This window comes from Mytilus trossulus, chromosome 2 (assembly GCF_036588685.1).
Source record: "Mytilus trossulus isolate FHL-02 chromosome 2, PNRI_Mtr1.1.1.hap1, whole genome shotgun sequence".
Taxonomy (NCBI): domain Eukaryota; kingdom Metazoa; phylum Mollusca; class Bivalvia; order Mytilida; family Mytilidae; genus Mytilus; species Mytilus trossulus.
In genome coordinates, this window is record NC_086374.1 from 20,269,368 (window position 1) to 20,287,821 (window position 18,454).

General features: G+C 33.8%; 3 protein-coding genes across 3 annotated transcripts in view; all 3 read left to right on the top strand.

Moving 5' to 3' along the window:
• The window catches only part of LOC134706707 (mucin-19-like), a 263,376-nt gene that overhangs the window by 192,009 nt on the left and 52,913 nt on the right, over window positions 1–18,454 (top strand). Inside the window, exons 47-50 of the mRNA XM_063565889.1 lie at window positions 10,038–10,124; window positions 10,334–10,617; window positions 14,155–14,308; window positions 15,155–15,205. Coding sequence (XP_063421959.1) covers window positions 10,038–10,124; window positions 10,334–10,617; window positions 14,155–14,308; window positions 15,155–15,205 — 576 coding nt within the window. The remainder of the gene's footprint in view (window positions 1–10,037; window positions 10,125–10,333; window positions 10,618–14,154; window positions 14,309–15,154; window positions 15,206–18,454) is intronic.
• Window positions 2,866–3,441, top strand: LOC134708607 (uncharacterized). The gene is made up of 2 exons (XM_063569255.1): window positions 2,866–3,140; window positions 3,292–3,441. Exons 1-2 carry the CDS (start codon window positions 2,901–2,903, stop codon window positions 3,439–3,441), a joined length of 390 nt encoding a protein of 129 aa, XP_063425325.1. The 5' UTR covers window positions 2,866–2,900.
• Window positions 4,499–9,244, top strand: LOC134708609 (venom prothrombin activator pseutarin-C non-catalytic subunit-like). Its single transcript, XM_063569256.1, has 6 exons — window positions 4,499–4,738; window positions 4,890–5,031; window positions 6,280–6,408; window positions 7,759–8,051; window positions 8,388–8,529; window positions 9,125–9,244. Exons 1-6 carry the CDS (start codon window positions 4,499–4,501, stop codon window positions 9,190–9,192), a joined length of 1,014 nt encoding a protein of 337 aa, XP_063425326.1. The 3' UTR covers window positions 9,193–9,244.

Genomic DNA, 18,454 nt, shown 5'->3' on the forward strand with positions numbered 1-18,454 from the left:
CGTCATCAAAAACAAAATTTAATTGCTGCAAATATGGTCAGTGAAATTTGAATACTTTGCCTTGTGAGTCTGTAAACTTTATTTTTTCTGTTCTGTAGGTGAAAGTTGGCGAAAAAGCTACAAGTATTGGAACTAAACCTGACGTAAGAAAAGTGAATGTAATAATCACACCAGATGACAAGGAAGATTCTTACAAACCTGTACAACTACAATTGAGTGTCCATGCTTGTTTTGAAGTCAGTAAGTAGAGAATATACACAGGTGTGTTAACTGCAGATGTATATCTGTTTAAATAAACCGTCGTAAAGTCTATTTGTCTGTTAAGTGTCTAAGTGAGTTTTGTTAAGATTAGACGTTACGTACAGAAAAAAAATATGATCAATTTGAATACATTGTCGTGGTCGATCCAAAGGATTTTTAAAAGTTTCTTGTCTATAATAATTGAATGCTGATCAAGTTTTGTTTAATTAATTCTTTTAGTTTCTACGACAATTCCAAGTACAACAACAGTTCCACAGACACCTGTTTCAGCAGTTATCACTACAGCCAAGGTTACAGAAACACCTACAGCCACACCCGAAATTACAACTGAAACTATTCAAACATTAAGCGGTAATTATTAAAAAAAACTTTCATAGTTTTGATGAAATTTTCTGATTAATTTTTAAGCAGCGTAAAGTCATATCTAAGTAAATGATTACTAATCAAAAGAAGAGTCATTAATGTTTAATATTTTACAAGGATATTTTTGAAAGAATTTAAAGTTGAAACATTTGTAAAATAAAAAGATGCGAAAAAAATTGAAAACGTTTAAGTTGTCTGCTATACTTGACTTTCAATAATAATTTTTCAGTAACAAGCGGAAAAGTTACAACACCAACTCTAGTGTCAACGACAAGTCCATCTCCTGGAATTTCAATTACTTGTAAGTATGATTTTTTCAGTTTTTCTTGTAATATTTGTTTGTTTTATTTTCGCACATTCACATCATAATTGCTGAATTTATTTCGACAGTTAACAATTAGCCTGTCAATACAACGGATCAAGCTCCTTAGTGAGTTGATGCCATTGTCTCATCTTTTTGTGCTCTATTCCTTGATTGGATTGTCTTAATGGAGTTATACGATTTTAACATAGGTTAACTACTGTTGTTTTGATTTTTTTGAATGAAAATCGAGTTACGTTTTCCTTTTCACAGTGTTTATGTATGAATTATAATACTAGTTTGATAATTTTTAACATGCTCAAATGTTTCTTTTGTAGCAATAGCAACAACAACTCCCATTTGTGAAGAAACGGATGGAATGGATTCAATAACAACAATACCTTCAACTGAAATTACAACAAATGACAAGAAAGGAGAAATTGAAAATCTCCGACCTTCCTCTAAGACACCATTTAAAAGTTCTGAAGAAAAACTGGTTATAGAATACGTGCCTACGAAGACAAGACCAATAGCCAATGTTGAACTGGTTTCTACTGATAATGTCAAGACTTATACAGTACAATTCTTTAATGCAGATGGAACCGTGACAACAAAAAAGGTTATTATGACTCCTAGAAATCAATAGGATTAACGGTTTCAAGTTTACTATTTCGTCATCAAAAACAAAATTTAATTGCTGCAAATATGGTCAGTGAAATTTGAATACTTTGCCTTGTGAGTCTGTAAACTTTATTTTTTCTGTTCTGTAGGTGAAAGTTGGCGAAAAAGCTACAAGTATTGGAACTAAACCTGACGTAAGAAAAGTGAATGTAATAATCACACCAGATGACAAGGAAGATTCTTACAAACCTGTACAACTACAATTGAGTGTCCATGCTTGTTTTGAAGTCAGTAAGTAGAGAATATACACACGTGTTTTAACTGCAGATGTATATCTGTTTAAATAAACCGTCGTATAGTCTATTTGTCTGTTAAGTGTCTAAGTGAGTTTTGTTAAGATTAGACGTTACGTACAGAAAAAAAATATGATCAATTTGAATACATTGTCGTGGTCGATCCAAAGGATTTTTAAAAGTTTCTTGTCTATAATAATTGAATGCTGATCAAGTTTTGTTTAATTAATTCTTTTAGTTTCTACGACAATTCCAAGTACAACAACAGTTCCACAGACACCTGTTTCAGCAGTTATCACTACAGCCAAGGTTACAGAAACACCTACAGCCACACCCGAAATTACAACTGAAACTATTCAAACATTAAGCGGTAATTATTAAAAAAAACTTTCATAGTTTTGATGAAATTTTCTGATTAATTTTTAAGCAGCGTAAAGTCATATCTAAGTAAATGATTACTAATCAAAAGGAGAGTCATTAATGTTTAATATTTTACAAGGATATTTTTGAAAGAATTTAAAGTTGAAACATTTGTAAAATAAAAAGATGCGAAAAAAATTGAAAACGTTTAAGTTGTCTGCTATACCTGACTTTCAATAATATTTTTTCAGTAACAAGCGGAAAAGTTACAACACCAACTCTAGTGTCAACGACAAGTCCATCTCCTGGAATTTCAATTACTTGTAAGTATGATTTTTTCAGTTTTTCTTGTAATATTTGTTTGTTTTATTTTCGCACATTCACATCATAATTGCTGAATTTATTTCGACAGTTAACAATTAGCCTGTCAATACAACGGATCAAGCTCCTTAGTGAGTTGATGCCATTGTCTCATCTTTTTGTGCTGTATTCCTTGTTGGATTGTCTTAATGGAGTTATACGATTTTAACATAGGTTAACTACTGTTGTTTTGATTTTTTTGAATGAAAATCGAGTTGCGTTTTCCTTTTCACAGTGTTTATGTATGAATTATAATACTTGTTTGATAATTTTTAACATGCTAAAATGTTTCTTTTGTAGCAATAGCAACAACAACTCCCATTTGTGAAGAAACGGATGGAATGGATTCAATAACAACAATACCTTCAACTGAAATTACAACAAATGACAAGAAAGGAGAAATTGAAAATCTCCGACCTTCCTCTAAGACACCATTTAAAAGTTCTGAAGAAAAACTGGTTATAGAATACGTGCCTACGAAGACAAGACCAATAGCCAATGTTGAACTGGTTTCTACTGATAATGTCAAGACTTATACAGTGCAATTCTTTAATGCAGATGGAACCGTGACAACAAAAAAGGTTATTATGACTCCTAGAAATCAATAGGATTAACGGTTTCAAGTTTACTATTTCGTCATCAAAAACAAAATTTAATTGCTGCAAATATGGTCAGTGAAATTTGAATACTTTGCCTTGTGAGTCTGTAAACTTTATTTTTTCTGTTCTGTAGGTGAAAGTTGGCGAAAAAGCTACAAGTGTTGGAACTAAACCTGACGTAAGAAAAGTGAATGTAATAATCACACCAGATGACAAGGAAGATTCTTACAAACCTGTACAACTACAATTGAGTGTCCATGCTTGTTTTGAAGTCAGTAAGTAGAGAATATACACACGTGTTTTAACTGCAGATGTATATCTGTTTAAATAAACCGTCGTATAGTCTATTTGTCTGTTAAGTATCTAAGTGAGTTTTGTTAAGATTAGACGTTACGTACAGAAAAAAAATATGATCAATTTGAATACATTGTCGTGGTCGATCCAAAGGATTTTTAAAAGTTTCTTGTCTATAATAATTGAATGCTGATCAAGTTTTGTTTAATTAATTCTTTTAGTTTCTACGACAATTCCAAGTACAACAACAGTTCCACAGACACCTGTTTCAGCAGTTATCACTACAGCCAAGGTTACAGAAACACCTACAGCCACACCAGAAATTACAACTGAAACTATTCAAACATTAAGCGGTAATTATTAAAAAAAACTTTCATAGTTTTGATGAAATTTTATGATTAATTTTTAAGCAGTGTAAAGTCATATCTAAGTAAATGATTACTAATCAAAAGGAGAGTTATTAATGTTTAATATTTTACAAGGATATTGGTGAAAGAAATTTAAAGTTGAAACATTTGTAAAATAAAAAGATGCGAAAACAGTTGAAAACGTTTAAGTTGTCTGCTATACTTGACTTTCAATAATAATTTTTCAGTAACAAGCGGAAAAGTTACAACACCAACTGTAGTGTCAACGACAAGTCCATCTCCTGGAATTTCAATTACTTGTAAGTATTATTTTTTCAGTTTTTCTTGTAATATTTGTTTGTTTTATTTTCGCACATTCACATCATAATTGCTGAATTTATTTCGACAGTTAACAATTAGCCTGTCAATACAACGGATCAAGCTCCTTAGTGAGTTGATGCCATTGTCTCATCTTTTTGTGCTCTATTCCTTGATTGGATTGTCTTAATGGAGTTATACGATTTTAACATAGGTTAACTACTGTTGTTTTGATTTTTTTGAATGAAAATCGAGTTACGTTTTCCTTTTCACAGTGTTTATGTATGAATTATAATACTAGTTTGATAATTTTTAACATGCTAAAATGTTTCTTTTGTAGCAATAGCAACAACAACTCCCATTTGTGAAGAAACGGATGGAATGGATTCAATAACAACAATACCTTCAACTGAAATTACAACAAATGACAAGAAAGGAGAAATTGAAAATCTCCGACCTTCTTCTAAGACACCATTTAAAAGTTCTGAAGAAAAACTGGTTATAGAATACGTGCCTACGAAGACAAGACCAATAGCCAATGTTGAACTGGTTTCTACTGATAATGTCAAGACTTATACAGTGCAATTCTTTAATGCAGATGGAACCGTGACAACAAAAAAGGTTAGTATGACTCCTAGAAATCAATAGGATTAACGGTTTTAAGTTTACTATTTCGTCATCAAAAACAAAATTTAATTGCTGCAAATATGGTCAGTGAAATTTGAATACTTTGCCTTGTGAGTCTGTAAACTTTATTTTTTCTGTTCTGTAGGTGAAAGTTGGCGAAAAAGCTACAAGTGTTGGAACTAAACCTGACGTAAGAAAAGTGAATGTAATAATCACACAAGATGACAAGGAAGATTCTTACAAACCTGTACAACTACAATTGAGTGTCCATGCCTGTTTTGAAGTCAGTAAGTAAGAAATATACACAGGTGTTTTACTGCAAGAGCATCTGATATCTTACTGTTGCCTTTATTTATCGTTTTAAGATTTGTATAATTAATTTGTCTTTAGAAGGTCTATGGTGTGTCTTGTTGGCATGAAACTATTGGTAAAAAATTTTAAGTAAAATTATTATATTGTAATTTAGATTTCAAAATGCTTTGCGAAATCAAACGCTAGATTATATCAACCAACCGAACAAATAGAAACCAACTGTCATATTTTTTTACTTGGTTCAGGCAATCAGGCAAATGACAAGGACAATGGCAGGTGATCAAGATTTTATAGTACGCTAAATCTGCTACATAACAGTTGTAATTCTGTTATATTAACGAAACATAAAAAAGCAATTCCAACACACATAATTGATTTAAAAAACAATAATTGAGATCAGGCGGCACATTCTGTAATCAAACATCATATGAATCAAACACAGATGAAAGGTCAATTATATATACAAATTAAGCTAACAAAGATGACAACACACATTTTTTTGTAGTTGATATTATATGAATTAAAGAATCAATTGTACATTCAAAGTTATAATATTTTACTGTTATTTGTGTGTTACTTAAGAATTAAAGCATGGGGGCTTGAACATATCGTGATTTTACCACGGTTTGGCCCTTTATGACAAATATTTCACCTTGAGCAATACCGAGAGGTAAATATCGGCATAAAGGGACAACCCGTGGTAAAGGGTTAAATATTTGTCATTCTAATAGGACAAATACTGCAATTCTGTTGGATCGGAGCGCTCTAGGTGGAGGCAAATATTTGCCGTAATCATAAATAAACGCACTATTAAATTGGTGTAAAACAAAAGAGCAAACTGAGTTAGTAGCACGTTTAAACTATTTACAATAACGTATTTAGATAGTTTTTGATGAATGTAAATGATTGTTTACTTATATATGTTTTATTTGTTTAAAAATGGCTTATACCACATTTTAGCCTGTTTTTTTTTCTTCTTTTTTTTTGTGTTGTTATGATTTTCCGATTCACAAGCGTGAATTTTCCCGTAAAATGCATATATTCTTAAGTCATCGTACTATGACGTCGGGTACCTCATTCATAAAAAAAAGGCATATGACGTGGGAGTACGATCGGAACAGCCCAGGCAATATATTCATATTTTACAACCGGTGTGTACTCAAAGAGTTTGAAAGATGTCATGTTATAATGATATTTCATGCTTTTTGATTTCTCTTTGTCAGCTTCAACGTCAATTCCTAGTACAACTACAGTCCCACACACGTCATCAACGGGAACCATCAAGGTCGAGATTACACCAGTAACTACATCTACACCAACAATTTCAAGTGAAACGACTACATCATCAACGGGTAAGTGTTTAGCTGGTAGTCCCAGTTATCTTTTAAGAGATATATTATAGCAGCTTATGTATGCTATATCAAGGTAGTTGACATCAATCAAATGCTGTAGGAAGTTGATAACTTGTTTACAATTTATTTTATAGGGGGGTTCCAAATCGATAACAACACCTTATTTATGTGAACGATCAGTCCCTTTCCACATTTTTTTAAATTACAAAAATGTTTTACTATTGAACTTTTTTAATAGCTATTTCTTTAATAAATTAACATGTCTGGTTATACTTTATTTGAAGAGATATATAAGAATAATGAATGAAAGATTCTGCATTTGATTAGCCTTATCATCTATTATTTTTATATTTATTTCAGTAAAAGCAATGACAAGCACAGTATTAAATTTACAATTTTCTAGATTTTCGGTTGATTTAATATCATCGTATCAAACTATATTTTACAAGACATTTGAACCAGCACAGTTAGTGTTCTAAATGGGAGACTATTGAAATATATATCAGTTATTGTTGAGGCCTGAAAAAGTCAAATCCCTGTATGCGATATTTGGATCATAACAGACAAAGAAAACACATCGGTTTTAAAGAAAGCAAAATGTTGCATGGATGTTCATATCTTCGTTGTCAAAACCACTTGTCCGTGTTATCTGTACTCAAAACTATATATGAAAAACCAACTTCAATTACAACCAAACCTTTGTCTGTCGTTGGTCACAAAATATTCGAAAATGACAAACATGATAAAAATAATAATATCAGTCATCTAAACAGAGCTATATTTTTCTTTAATAAAGTCATTTTGATTTATTCAAAAAGGATTTGTAGTCATTGTATTTAAAAACATCTCAAAAAGTACAGTTTAAAAAAAGAGCAGGTTTTAACCTAAAGCTGAATATAACATCATAGTGTTATGACATCGGGTTTCGTATTGATCATGCATTTTAGTACAAGAGTATATTGGTTTGAGGCGTAGCCAAGGGGTATTTAAGATAATTGAGACCCGGGATACACCAATACGAGTTCTATGCATTGAGTTGAACCCCTGCTCGCTCTGCTCTTGATTACATTTTGTATTGCAAGTCGTTAATGTTGTAGAGTTCACACAAAACAAATGCGTACACACAACTGCATCCAGAAACAAAAAAATGTGTACTCAAATAGATATAGTTTTTTCATAGCACAACAAGACAAAGTTGAACGTCTACTGTTGGTAGACTAGTTTGACTAATATAAGAATATTTAAATTTTACAATGTGACTTCCATCCCAATCATATTGTGTTCCCTAGAGTTATCTTTAAATGACAGCGTGTGCTCTGTTTAATACATTATAATTGGGCTACATTTTAGGAAATTGTGATGCCCCACTTGGATTGGAATCTGGATTGATACCGTCGTCGAACATTAAGTACTCCACTGCGGACAATGACAGTGGCTATGGTAGACTTAATCAAACACCGTGGGTGTCGAAAAAGGGTTTTGAATCCGGGTCTTACATAGAAGTCTTATTTCACGGTCAGATTGGCGCATTTTCTAAAATCAACTTTCAAGGTGGAAGTATTAATGGTATTGGTTCTGGATATGTAACCTCATTTAAGATCGAAGTTCGTGAACAAAATGGAAATTGGAAACCTGTAAAAGGCGTAAGTTATCATGGTAACTAAATGTTCATTATGTGTATCTATTCTTAAATATAGTATAATTTTGGCCGAACAAGCTCATAAGCGTATGCAGCTTTAAATTAAAACATACAAATGCATTAACTTCATGAGATAAGTTCATTTACAAATATTTAAATCCGATTTTCTTCTTACTCAATACAGTTTCTGATACTGGCTGATCTAAACATTTCTTTGTGTTGAATAAACCAATGCATTATCCAGCAAAATAACGAAGGCTAGCTATCAATTAAGCAATTAAATTCAGAAGATGAGATGTTAAATGAGAAACAAAATCAAATGAAAAAATGTTAATTTCAGGTTTTCAAAGGCAGTCAGAATGCTGACACAGTTATCAGCAAACGAATTTATCCAATGGCAAATGGAGATGGAATCCGAATATACCCACTCACCTGGTTCAGTAGACCTTTATTTAGATTTGAACTCTTTGGCTGTATGTTTTGTAAGTACATTCCAACGCATTCAAATATATCAGATTTTAATTGATTTTTCTAACAGAAAATAGACACTTTGTAGTTGAGAACAATAACATGTATGAAGATATATCAATAAATGAAAAACCAGTGACTGAAGGCTAAAATGTGTATTATGCAGTTATGTCAAATGATTTGAGTCTATTATCATGTATATTTCATACATGTGGTTATATCATGTGCATATTTTAACGTACCCACGAGAAACTTTTATCTCCAAATTTTATCGCTGACCACAGCCTTTTTTATGCTTCGACTGTTTATCAATGTTTGAAACCGATATTAAACCTAAATGCAAAAATCTTTACTTGTAAGAAATAATATGGTCTTCACTCATTGTAAATGCTTCTATGTTTCAAATGATTATTCATTCATTTTTTCATTATTTTTTTTATATTAAATGAAGTAAAAAAGTAACTGCTAAAAAAAATGGTTCGATATATGCTTCTATGTCTACTTACCATTCATTGAAGTGTTACTTCGTACTTCAATATTGCCTTTTCAAACTAATTGCCATTAAACATTTCTTAGAGATAATACAACGGAATACTTTTACTTAAATAGCAAGTAGTACAACCGAGAGTCTGAGTACACCATTATCATCAGAAGAAAGTAAGTTGCATAGATGTTAAAAGAAACTGTTAAATCTTCGTATCCTAGTAATTCATTGAAAATTAACGGCTGTCCTCTTCTTACCTACATGTTGTTCCTGAGATCAATATAATTAATCATTCAATTACAATTGTACTATTTTATTTATTTATTTCTCTAGATAATATAATGTAATATGATTTAAAATCTATATAACATAAACAACTAAGGAGCAAACCTAATAGGAATTCGAAATAACTGTTTCGTCCTTTTATTTTTCATCAATATTATTGCAATTGTATTATACTTCAATTTATATAGATAGATGTATTTATGAATATTTTATTTTCATTTTTTATAATTACAGCTGATTGTATCCTTGAACCCTGGTCCCAGTACCTTACCAGTGCCTTTTGATGGTTCATATATATGCATAAAACCTTGCTTGTTATATATTAACACTTAATTTCTCAGACTGTTTATCTGACGAAAGCATACTAAGAATATTACCATTTTTTGTATTTTACATTTGGTTTCATTTTGTTGCATGACATGTTATTGAAGTAACCAATTTTATACAGTATAATGATTTATTTACGTACTTAAGCTTATATAAATAGGTTTTTAAATTATATCAGGAGCCTCACGAGTAATTTGATAATTCTAACTGTAGTAATTTAAGAACCTATTTAGCATTCAAGTTATTTTAATCCTTTAGCTAGCATTTAAAAAAATTATACCTACAATATATACAACCATGATTTTATTTTAACATGTATAAGCCTTATAATTTTTATTCCAAAGATGTATTTTATTATCATTACAAAATAGCTATATTTCTAATGTATAACCACTGTTTTGAACTAATGAACTATGTACTTTGTAGCAACGAGTTCTTTGAGTACATCAACAAGCTCTGTGATAACATCAACCAGTTCTATGACAACAAGTACGGCAATAACAACTACAAAAGGTATTTTGAAAATATACCGTTTAGATACCCCATGATATTTCCTATTAATTGGCTAGTAAACAAACACTAATGATTTAGCATCAGAAAGCTTGATAATTTTGATTTCAAATATATGGATGTTGATTCGTGTATTCATAACATGTAAGTTGCCTTTATTGGTTTAGTCAAATGACATCAAAGTTAGTTAAATATTAATTTATCTTTAACAGGTGAATGCACAGAGGAGATGAGAAAAATTGGAATTATAGATGAAAACCTTATAACATTTAGTAGCAACCTAGGTACTGGCGATGGGAAACTTGGCGGTGAAGCATGGAGTCCTACGGAAACTGACTTAATACCTTCTGTTACAATTAGCTTCCCAAATAAGGCTAGAGTTACTTCAATCATGGTACAAGGAGGTTCAAATGGATTTGTCCAACAATTTCATATTGGAATCAAGGAAACACCTGAAGAGTTCCAGTATATAAAGAACATTAACCATGAAAAGATGGTAATACTCTTTTGTTAGCTGCAAGAATAAGATTTTTTCCCCATTGATATACAATGTAAAAAATGTCACTATAATAACATTGTAAACTACGTAGGCCGTGCAATTTAGGCTCTTGTTTCGTATGTTTTTCGAGTAGGTCTAAGGTACGAGTAATTTCCCACAAAGTAGAAGAGGCAATGAACATTATCATTTTCTTTTACGATCTCCTTTTTCTTCTTATGCAACGTGTTGACAGCACCAATAGCTGAATGGTATCAGATGATGTAAATTACAGGATTTTTTTTCACATATGATTATTTTGAGGTTTATGTGAGTGAAAATAATTTGAATACATGTCTATTTTGTTCATAAAAGCCTGAACAAATACATGCATTTTGAAACCAAAGAAATTTAAAAGGCTATTTTATCGTATGTTTTTATATGTTGTGATGTTATGCTATTGTTTCAGAAAAAGGGAGAAGGTTTGGGCCCATTAAAACGTTTAATCCCGCTGCAAACGTTTGCACCTGTCCTAAGTCAGGAATCTGATGTACAGTAGTTGTCGTTTGTTTATGTAATATATACGTGTTTCTCGTTTCTCGTTTTGTTTATATAGATTAGACCGTTGGTTTTCCCGTTTGAATGGTTTTACACTAGTAATTTTGGGGCCCTTTATAGCTTGTTGTTCGGTGTGAGCCAAGGCTCCGTGTTGAAGGCCGTACTTTAACCTATAATGGTTTAATTTTTAAATTGTTATTTGGATGGAGAGTTGTCTCATTGGCACTCACACCACATCTTCCTATATCTATTGGGTATACAATTTGCGTTATATGATTTATACAAAGAATGCATATTGGTATATTTTACTCGCATGTCCTACTGATTAACACATGGGATTAATTTTCTGAAAGAATTGGTCGGATATTGAAGACCACTTAGCATACCTTCTTCTTTAGGAAGCTGTTGTGTTAAAGATAAATATTAGGTCATCTATACGTGATTTTATTTGATCCTATTTGGATTTATATTTGTCAGCTCTTCAATGTTTGATTTAAATTTTGGATGATAATATTTTCTAGGTACGAGCATCATTTAATTTCATAATTGTCGTTATGCAGTATCATTACCATTGATGTTTTCAATTGTTGAATGCTATTTCGTATCTTCTACGTCTATTTATTTTGATTTGATCAGTATAACGTCTTTCATATTCACTAAAGTTTAAAAAAAATAATTCGATTTTAATTTTGAAATTATCAATTTCCCCCACCTTAGTAGCAATAAACCAACTTCACCTGCATATGGAATATACATTTTCCAATTTATTCGGTATTCAAGAGCTTGCAGCTCCTACTCCGACTTTGTAAAACGTCACCAGTATCTGAGCAGAAAGTGGATGAACCAGGGGTATATCAAAGAACATCTCGTCCTTTTTCTAAAAGAGTTCATCGGAAGGTACCAAGAACTTGTTAATAAATAATTCGTATCAACTTCACAAATAATACACGATGATCTTGAAGTATAAATTTTACGTACTGACGTTGTTTGTCATCTTAATAACGTGTTATATTATTCTTTTATTTGTCATTATTAATATTACTTTTACTGTTAAATCTGTTTTTTTATATTTTCATTTGACGTGACTCTGTGCTTATGAATCACATCATACTTTGAACGACAAAAATATTTTATGACGTGACTCTGTACTTATGTATCTTGTCATACTTTGAATGCCAAAATTATTTTATTTATTAATTTAATATTAATTTTTCTGTTAAGTCTGATATATTTGATGTGACTCTGTACTTTTGTATCCCGTCATACTTGGAACCACACTATTATTTTATTTATTATTATTACTTATAAGGTTAATACGTCTTTTTTTACGTGACTGTATTTATGTATCCCGTCATATTTTGAAAGACAAAATTATTTTATGTCTACATGTGCGAATTTCAAACGCGCAATTTTACACCAGTACTTTAAACCTTTAATCATTTATAGGTTGATTTTACATAGATAAATAAAATCGTATAATGTAAGCAAAATGAGGATGTTAAATTTGATGCATGCCTTTTTGTGCTTCTTCGTTACATTTGTTGTTTTTATAATGATTAAGATGATAACACAATGTTGACTGCTGTACCCCTATTTTTGACATTTTTACCTATTATGTCTGTTTGTTTTGTTCACGCATCGGTGACAATATAATGGAATTTAATGCGACTGTCATACAAGTTATAGGTTTAGCTAGCTATAAAACCAGATTCAGTCTACCATTTTCTACATAAGAAAATGCCTGTACAAAGTCAGGAATAGGACAGTTGTTATCCGTTGGAGTTCAGTATTTTTGTGATTTTACTTTTTTTTCTTGTGTCATTTTCATTTGATATAATGAACAAAATAGTATTGAGGTCAATTTGAGTCAATACTTAACATTTTCTTATCAAAACAAGACATTTTGATATGAGCCTATTAGAACATTTATTAAAAGGATTGTATGTGTTCTGTACATTGACTCAGTCAGATGACAAATATTTCTTTCCACTTCGATAGACTTACCTATAATTCGAAATTTGCTAGTAAATTTCTTTTCAAATTTATATTTGTAAGTAGCTATTACCAAAACCAAACTGTAATGTACAATGCATTCTGAAGTATTAAAACACGGCCTTTACGTTTGGAATTTTAGTTTTATATTTTGCACTGTAGATCTTGGACAACTTGGTTGCTTTAAAAGTTAAATGCATCCAAAGCGCTTGTCGTCTTTCTAACCTAGAAACACATGTTTTGATTAAGGATTGTGTACCCTTGTGTTGCTTCAATGCTAAACATATGGAAATTTTATAGAAAATCCACATCCTTTATCCTTGTTTTATCATATTTTGCAATTTGAAAACCGATAGATATAGGATTATTGCATGCAGTGCTAGCATTGATTTCCTTAAAACAAGTTTATTAATGTAGTTATTGGTTAGAACAAATAAAAATATGGACCAAATCAAGTACACCTTTTTGGGTGCGCTCGACTTTAGTTACTCTGCACGAGGTATTTTGGAATTTACAGGTTGAATAAAACTTTTTTGTAAAAAAAATAAACACTAGGACATCATAGAAAAGCAAGTGAGTAATCTATATTTCAAATTTTATAACACAAATCTCTTTATTAAAGACTGTGGATTTTCTATAAAAATCTTGGTTTATTTGCCACAAAGTACTCTTTTTCTGTTAAATGCAATGCAACAGTAAATATTCATGCTTTGCATCAAGTTTTACCCCTAGTATATGTTAAAAATGGCCTGTCTCTATTATTCATTATATCTGTAGTTTTGATACAATCGATGTTTGAAAAATTCGTACAAAATTGGCAACAGAAGTGTACATAAACCTTAAGCCGATACCGCAGCATTGACAACTGAACTAATAAATTAACATGTTGGTCCGTCTACAATGTATTTACTGGTGACAAAATACCCGAAAAGCAATAATAATAAGAAAATTATTATACATTTGAATAAGAGATTCCTTAAGATATTAAATCAATTTGTATTCTTTTAGACGTTTGTTGGCAACACAGATAATACTGGAATAGTGACTATTGAGATGCCTGCCGAAATAAAAACAACGAATATCATAAGTATTCAACTATTTCCCGTAGTACCAGAAGGCAAACCAGTTGAATTAAGATTTGAAGTAATTGGTTGTGCTGCTAGTAAGTTTATTGTATGTTTTTTTTTATACATAATCTAATTAGATTTGAGACAACTAGCTGAAATGAAGTAGATGCAACAATATTAGGCGGCTATACGGCTTTAAACAATAAAAGAAAAAAAACATTCCATTTATCGTCTATAGACTGCCTGATATGAAATAGCGAAAACTAATGGGGGTACTTTTAAGCTCACTGGAGCTTGGCATGTGTCGTCTGTCGACGTCTGTCATCGTACACTATTTTTAAAATCTTCTCTGAAATACATGTGAGCGATTCAGGCTCTTGAGAGCATCTTGAATACAAAACAATTTACGAAAAACAAATATGACAGATATGAACCAACGACTACCACTAAGTTTTAGCCTCCTGATTTCGGACAGGCTCGTTAAGAATGGCGAGACGGGTTTAACACATGTTTAAAGGCGTTTACCATATCCCTTACCTTGGACAGCATACATGTTTGGAGAATCGTTTTGATACAATTTATCTTTCTTTTTTTTTCGAAAAAGTTATTTTGAACTAACACGGACTAAACTGTAAAGCGAAAATCCTAACACTTGTGTCCGATATATTTCAGGGAAATTATGAACTAGCAATTCGATTACAAATTCCTTATATATATTTGTAGTGCTATTTTTGTATTCGTGTTAAGCTGAATATTTGATTTATTATGGCCTTACCAAAAAATGTTCTTAAACTTTAATGAATCGGATTATCCTCATCGTTTTAAATATTTGGCACCCTAGGACACTTCAGCATCATTGTTTGAAATATCAAAGAAAAACATACTCGTATAAAATTTATTGTTGTTTAATTACTTAGAAAAATCGTATAAAATAATTGCAGGTATAACGACACCAATGGTAACCTCTGTAACAACACAGCCAATCACGACAGGTAACAACGTTTATTTAATATTTTTCTTTGAAATTAAGATAAAAAAAAACATTTTTATTTTGCTGCAAACTTTTCTGCATTTCCAATCACAAATGAATATTTTTCTTCGTATTTCGGTATGGATAGAAATCTTTTTAATAACACATATTTGAGATGTATAAATTTATTTAAAGTAAAAATTGAACTTTCAATATCTTTCTTTTCTGAAGATGAAATGAAAATCTCGTTATTATGTTTAGTCACAAGGTTAAAGAATAAACTAGTCAATATATTTCTACAGAAACTTACAAATAGCAATTTATTTTGATTAACTTAGGAAAAAATTCTCCAATCTTACGAATGTACTGAAGTGAGGTTTAGGAATTGTGTCAGATGTTCGAACTCCTTGTATTGATTTCCTAGGAAACAGGGTAACATATGTTGCCAACAGCTATTTTTCTTTTTATATAAGACTTAAAGAACATATCAAAGTTCACTTACAACAAAATTTAAGCAATTTTTTTTCTCTTTCAATTTAAAACCTAAATAGTACCAATACAATTAATAGGTATAAGTCCCTGTCAGTCAGTTTCCGCCATTTTGTATAAACCAAATATCTCCAAAAAGATCTCTATAACCCATTAATATGTTAAGCTGACTTTTTATTGTACTTCTGAGTGATAGTATCACATTTAAGTTCTGAATTTGTTTAATTCAACCTAACTACATACTAAATGCCAACAATTTAACACTTAGGTACACCTGTACCGACTACAATTAAACCAAGTACAACACAACAGCCTACAACCTCTGTTGGTACATCACAGCAAACACCTGCTCCAGGTACAACCACTGTCGGTACATCACAGCCAACACCTACTCCAGGTACAACCACAGTCGGTACATCACAGCCAACACCTACTCCAGGTTCAACCACTGTCGGTACATCACAGCCAACACCTACTCCAGGTACTACAACCACTGTCGGTACATCACAGCCAACACCTGCTCCAGGTACAACCACTGTCGGTACATCCCAGGCAACACCTACTCCAGGTACAACCACTGTCGGTACATCACAGCCAACAACTACTCCAGGTACAACCACTGTCGGTACATCACAGCCAACACCTACTCCAGGTACAACCACTGTTGGTACATCGCAGCCAACATCTACTCCAGGTACTACCACTGTTGGTACATCGCAGTCAACACCTACTCCAGGTACAACCACTGTCGGTACATCACAGCCAACACCTACTCCAGGTACAACCACTGTTGGTACATCGCAGCCAACACCTTCTGAAGGTACAACCACAGTCGGTACATCGCAGTCAACCACTTCTCCAGGTACAACCACTGTCGGTACATCACAGCCAACACCTACTCCAGGTACAACCACTGTCGTTACATCACAGCCAACACCTACTCAAGGTACAACCACTGTCGGTACATCAGAGCCAACACCTACTCCAGGTACAACAACTGTTGGTACATCAGAGCCAACACCTACTCCAGGTACAACCACTGTCGGTACATCACAGCCAACACCTGCTCCAGGTACAACCACTGTCGGTACATCACAGCCAACACCTACTCCAGGTACAACCACTGTCGGTACATCACAGCCAACACCTACTCCAGGTTCAACCACTGTCGGTACATCTCAGCCAACACCTACTCCAGGTACAACCACTGTTGGTACATCACAGCCAACACCTACTCCAGGTACAACCACTGTCGGTACATCACAGCCAACACCTGCTCCAGGTACAACCACTGTCGGTACATCACAGCCAACACCTACTCCAGGTACTACAACCACTGTCGGTACATCACAGCCAACACCTGCTCCAGGTACAACCACTGTCGGTACATCCCAGGCAACACCTACTCCAGGTACAACCACTGTCGGTACATCACAGCCAACAACTACTCCAGGTACAACCACTGTCGGTACATCACAGCCAACACCTACTCCAGGTACAACCACTGTTGGTACATCGCAGCCAACACCTACTCCAGGTACTACCACTGTTGGTACATCGCAGTCAACACCTACTCCAGGTACAACCACTGTCGGTACATCACAGCCAACACCTACTCCAGGTACAACCACTGTTGGTACATCGCAGCCAACACCTTCTGAAGGTACAACCACTGTTGGTACATCGCAGTCAACCACTTCTCCAGGTACAACCACTGTCGGTACATCACAGCCAACACCTACTCCAGGTACAACCACTGTCGTTACATCACAGCCAACACCTACTCAAGGTACAACCACTGTCGGTACATCAGAGCCAACACCTACTCCAGGTTCAACCACTGTCGGTACATCACAGCCAACACCTACTCCAGGTACAACCACTGTCGGTACATCACAGCCAACACCTACTCCAGGTTCAACCACTGTCGGTACATCTCAGCCAACACCTACTCCAGGTACAACCACTGTTGGTACATCACAGCCAACACCTACTCCAGGTACAACCACTGTCGGTACATCACAGCCAACACCTGCTCCAGGTACAACCACTGTCGGTACATCACAGCCAACACCTACTCCAGGTACAACCACTGTCGGTACATCACAGCCAACACCTACTCCAGGTACAACCACTGTCGGTACATCACAGCCAACACCTACTCCAGGTACTTTCACTGTTGTTACATCGCAGTCAACACCTACTCCAAGTACAACCACTGTTGGTACATCCCAGGCAACACCTACTCCAGGTACAACCACTGGCGGTACATCACAGGCAACACCTACTCCAGGTACAACCACTGTCGGTACATCACAGCGAACACCTACTCCAGGTACTTCCACTGTTGTTACATCGCAGTCAACACCTACTCCAGGTACAACCACTGTTGGTACATCCCAGGCAACACCTACTCCAGGTACAACCACTGTCGGTACATCCCAGGCAACACCTACTCCAGGTACAACCACTGTCGGTACATCAGAGCCAACACCTACTCCAGGTTCAACCGCTGTCAGTACATCACAGGCAACACCTACTCCAGGTACAACCACTGTCGGTACATCACAGCCAACACCTACTCCAGGTACAACCACTGTCGGTACATCACAGCCAACACCTACTCCAGGTACAACCACTGTCGGTTCATCACAGCCAACACCTACTCCAGGTACAACCACTGTCGGTACATCACAGCCAACACCTACTGCAGGTACAACCACTGTCGGTACATCACAGCCAACACCTACTCCAGGTTCAACCACTGTCAGTACATCACAGC

Excerpts from the sequence above, each read along its gene's own strand:
- LOC134708607 (XM_063569255.1), top strand. The coding sequence starts at position 2,901 with ATGGATTCAATAACAACAATACCTTCAACTGAAATTACAACAAATGAC. Across the intron at positions 3,141-3,291 it reads GAACCGTGACAACAAAAAAG|GTGAAAGTTGGCGAAAAAGC; the intron begins GTTATTATGACT and ends TCTGTTCTGTAG.
- LOC134708609 (XM_063569256.1), top strand. The coding sequence starts at position 4,499 with ATGGATTCAATAACAACAATACCTTCAACTGAAATTACAACAAATGAC. Across the intron at positions 8,052-8,387 it reads ATTGGAAACCTGTAAAAGGC|GTTTTCAAAGGCAGTCAGAA; the intron begins GTAAGTTATCAT and ends TGTTAATTTCAG. Across the intron at positions 8,530-9,124 it reads ACTCTTTGGCTGTATGTTTT|CAAGTAGTACAACCGAGAGT; the intron begins GTAAGTACATTC and ends TTACTTAAATAG.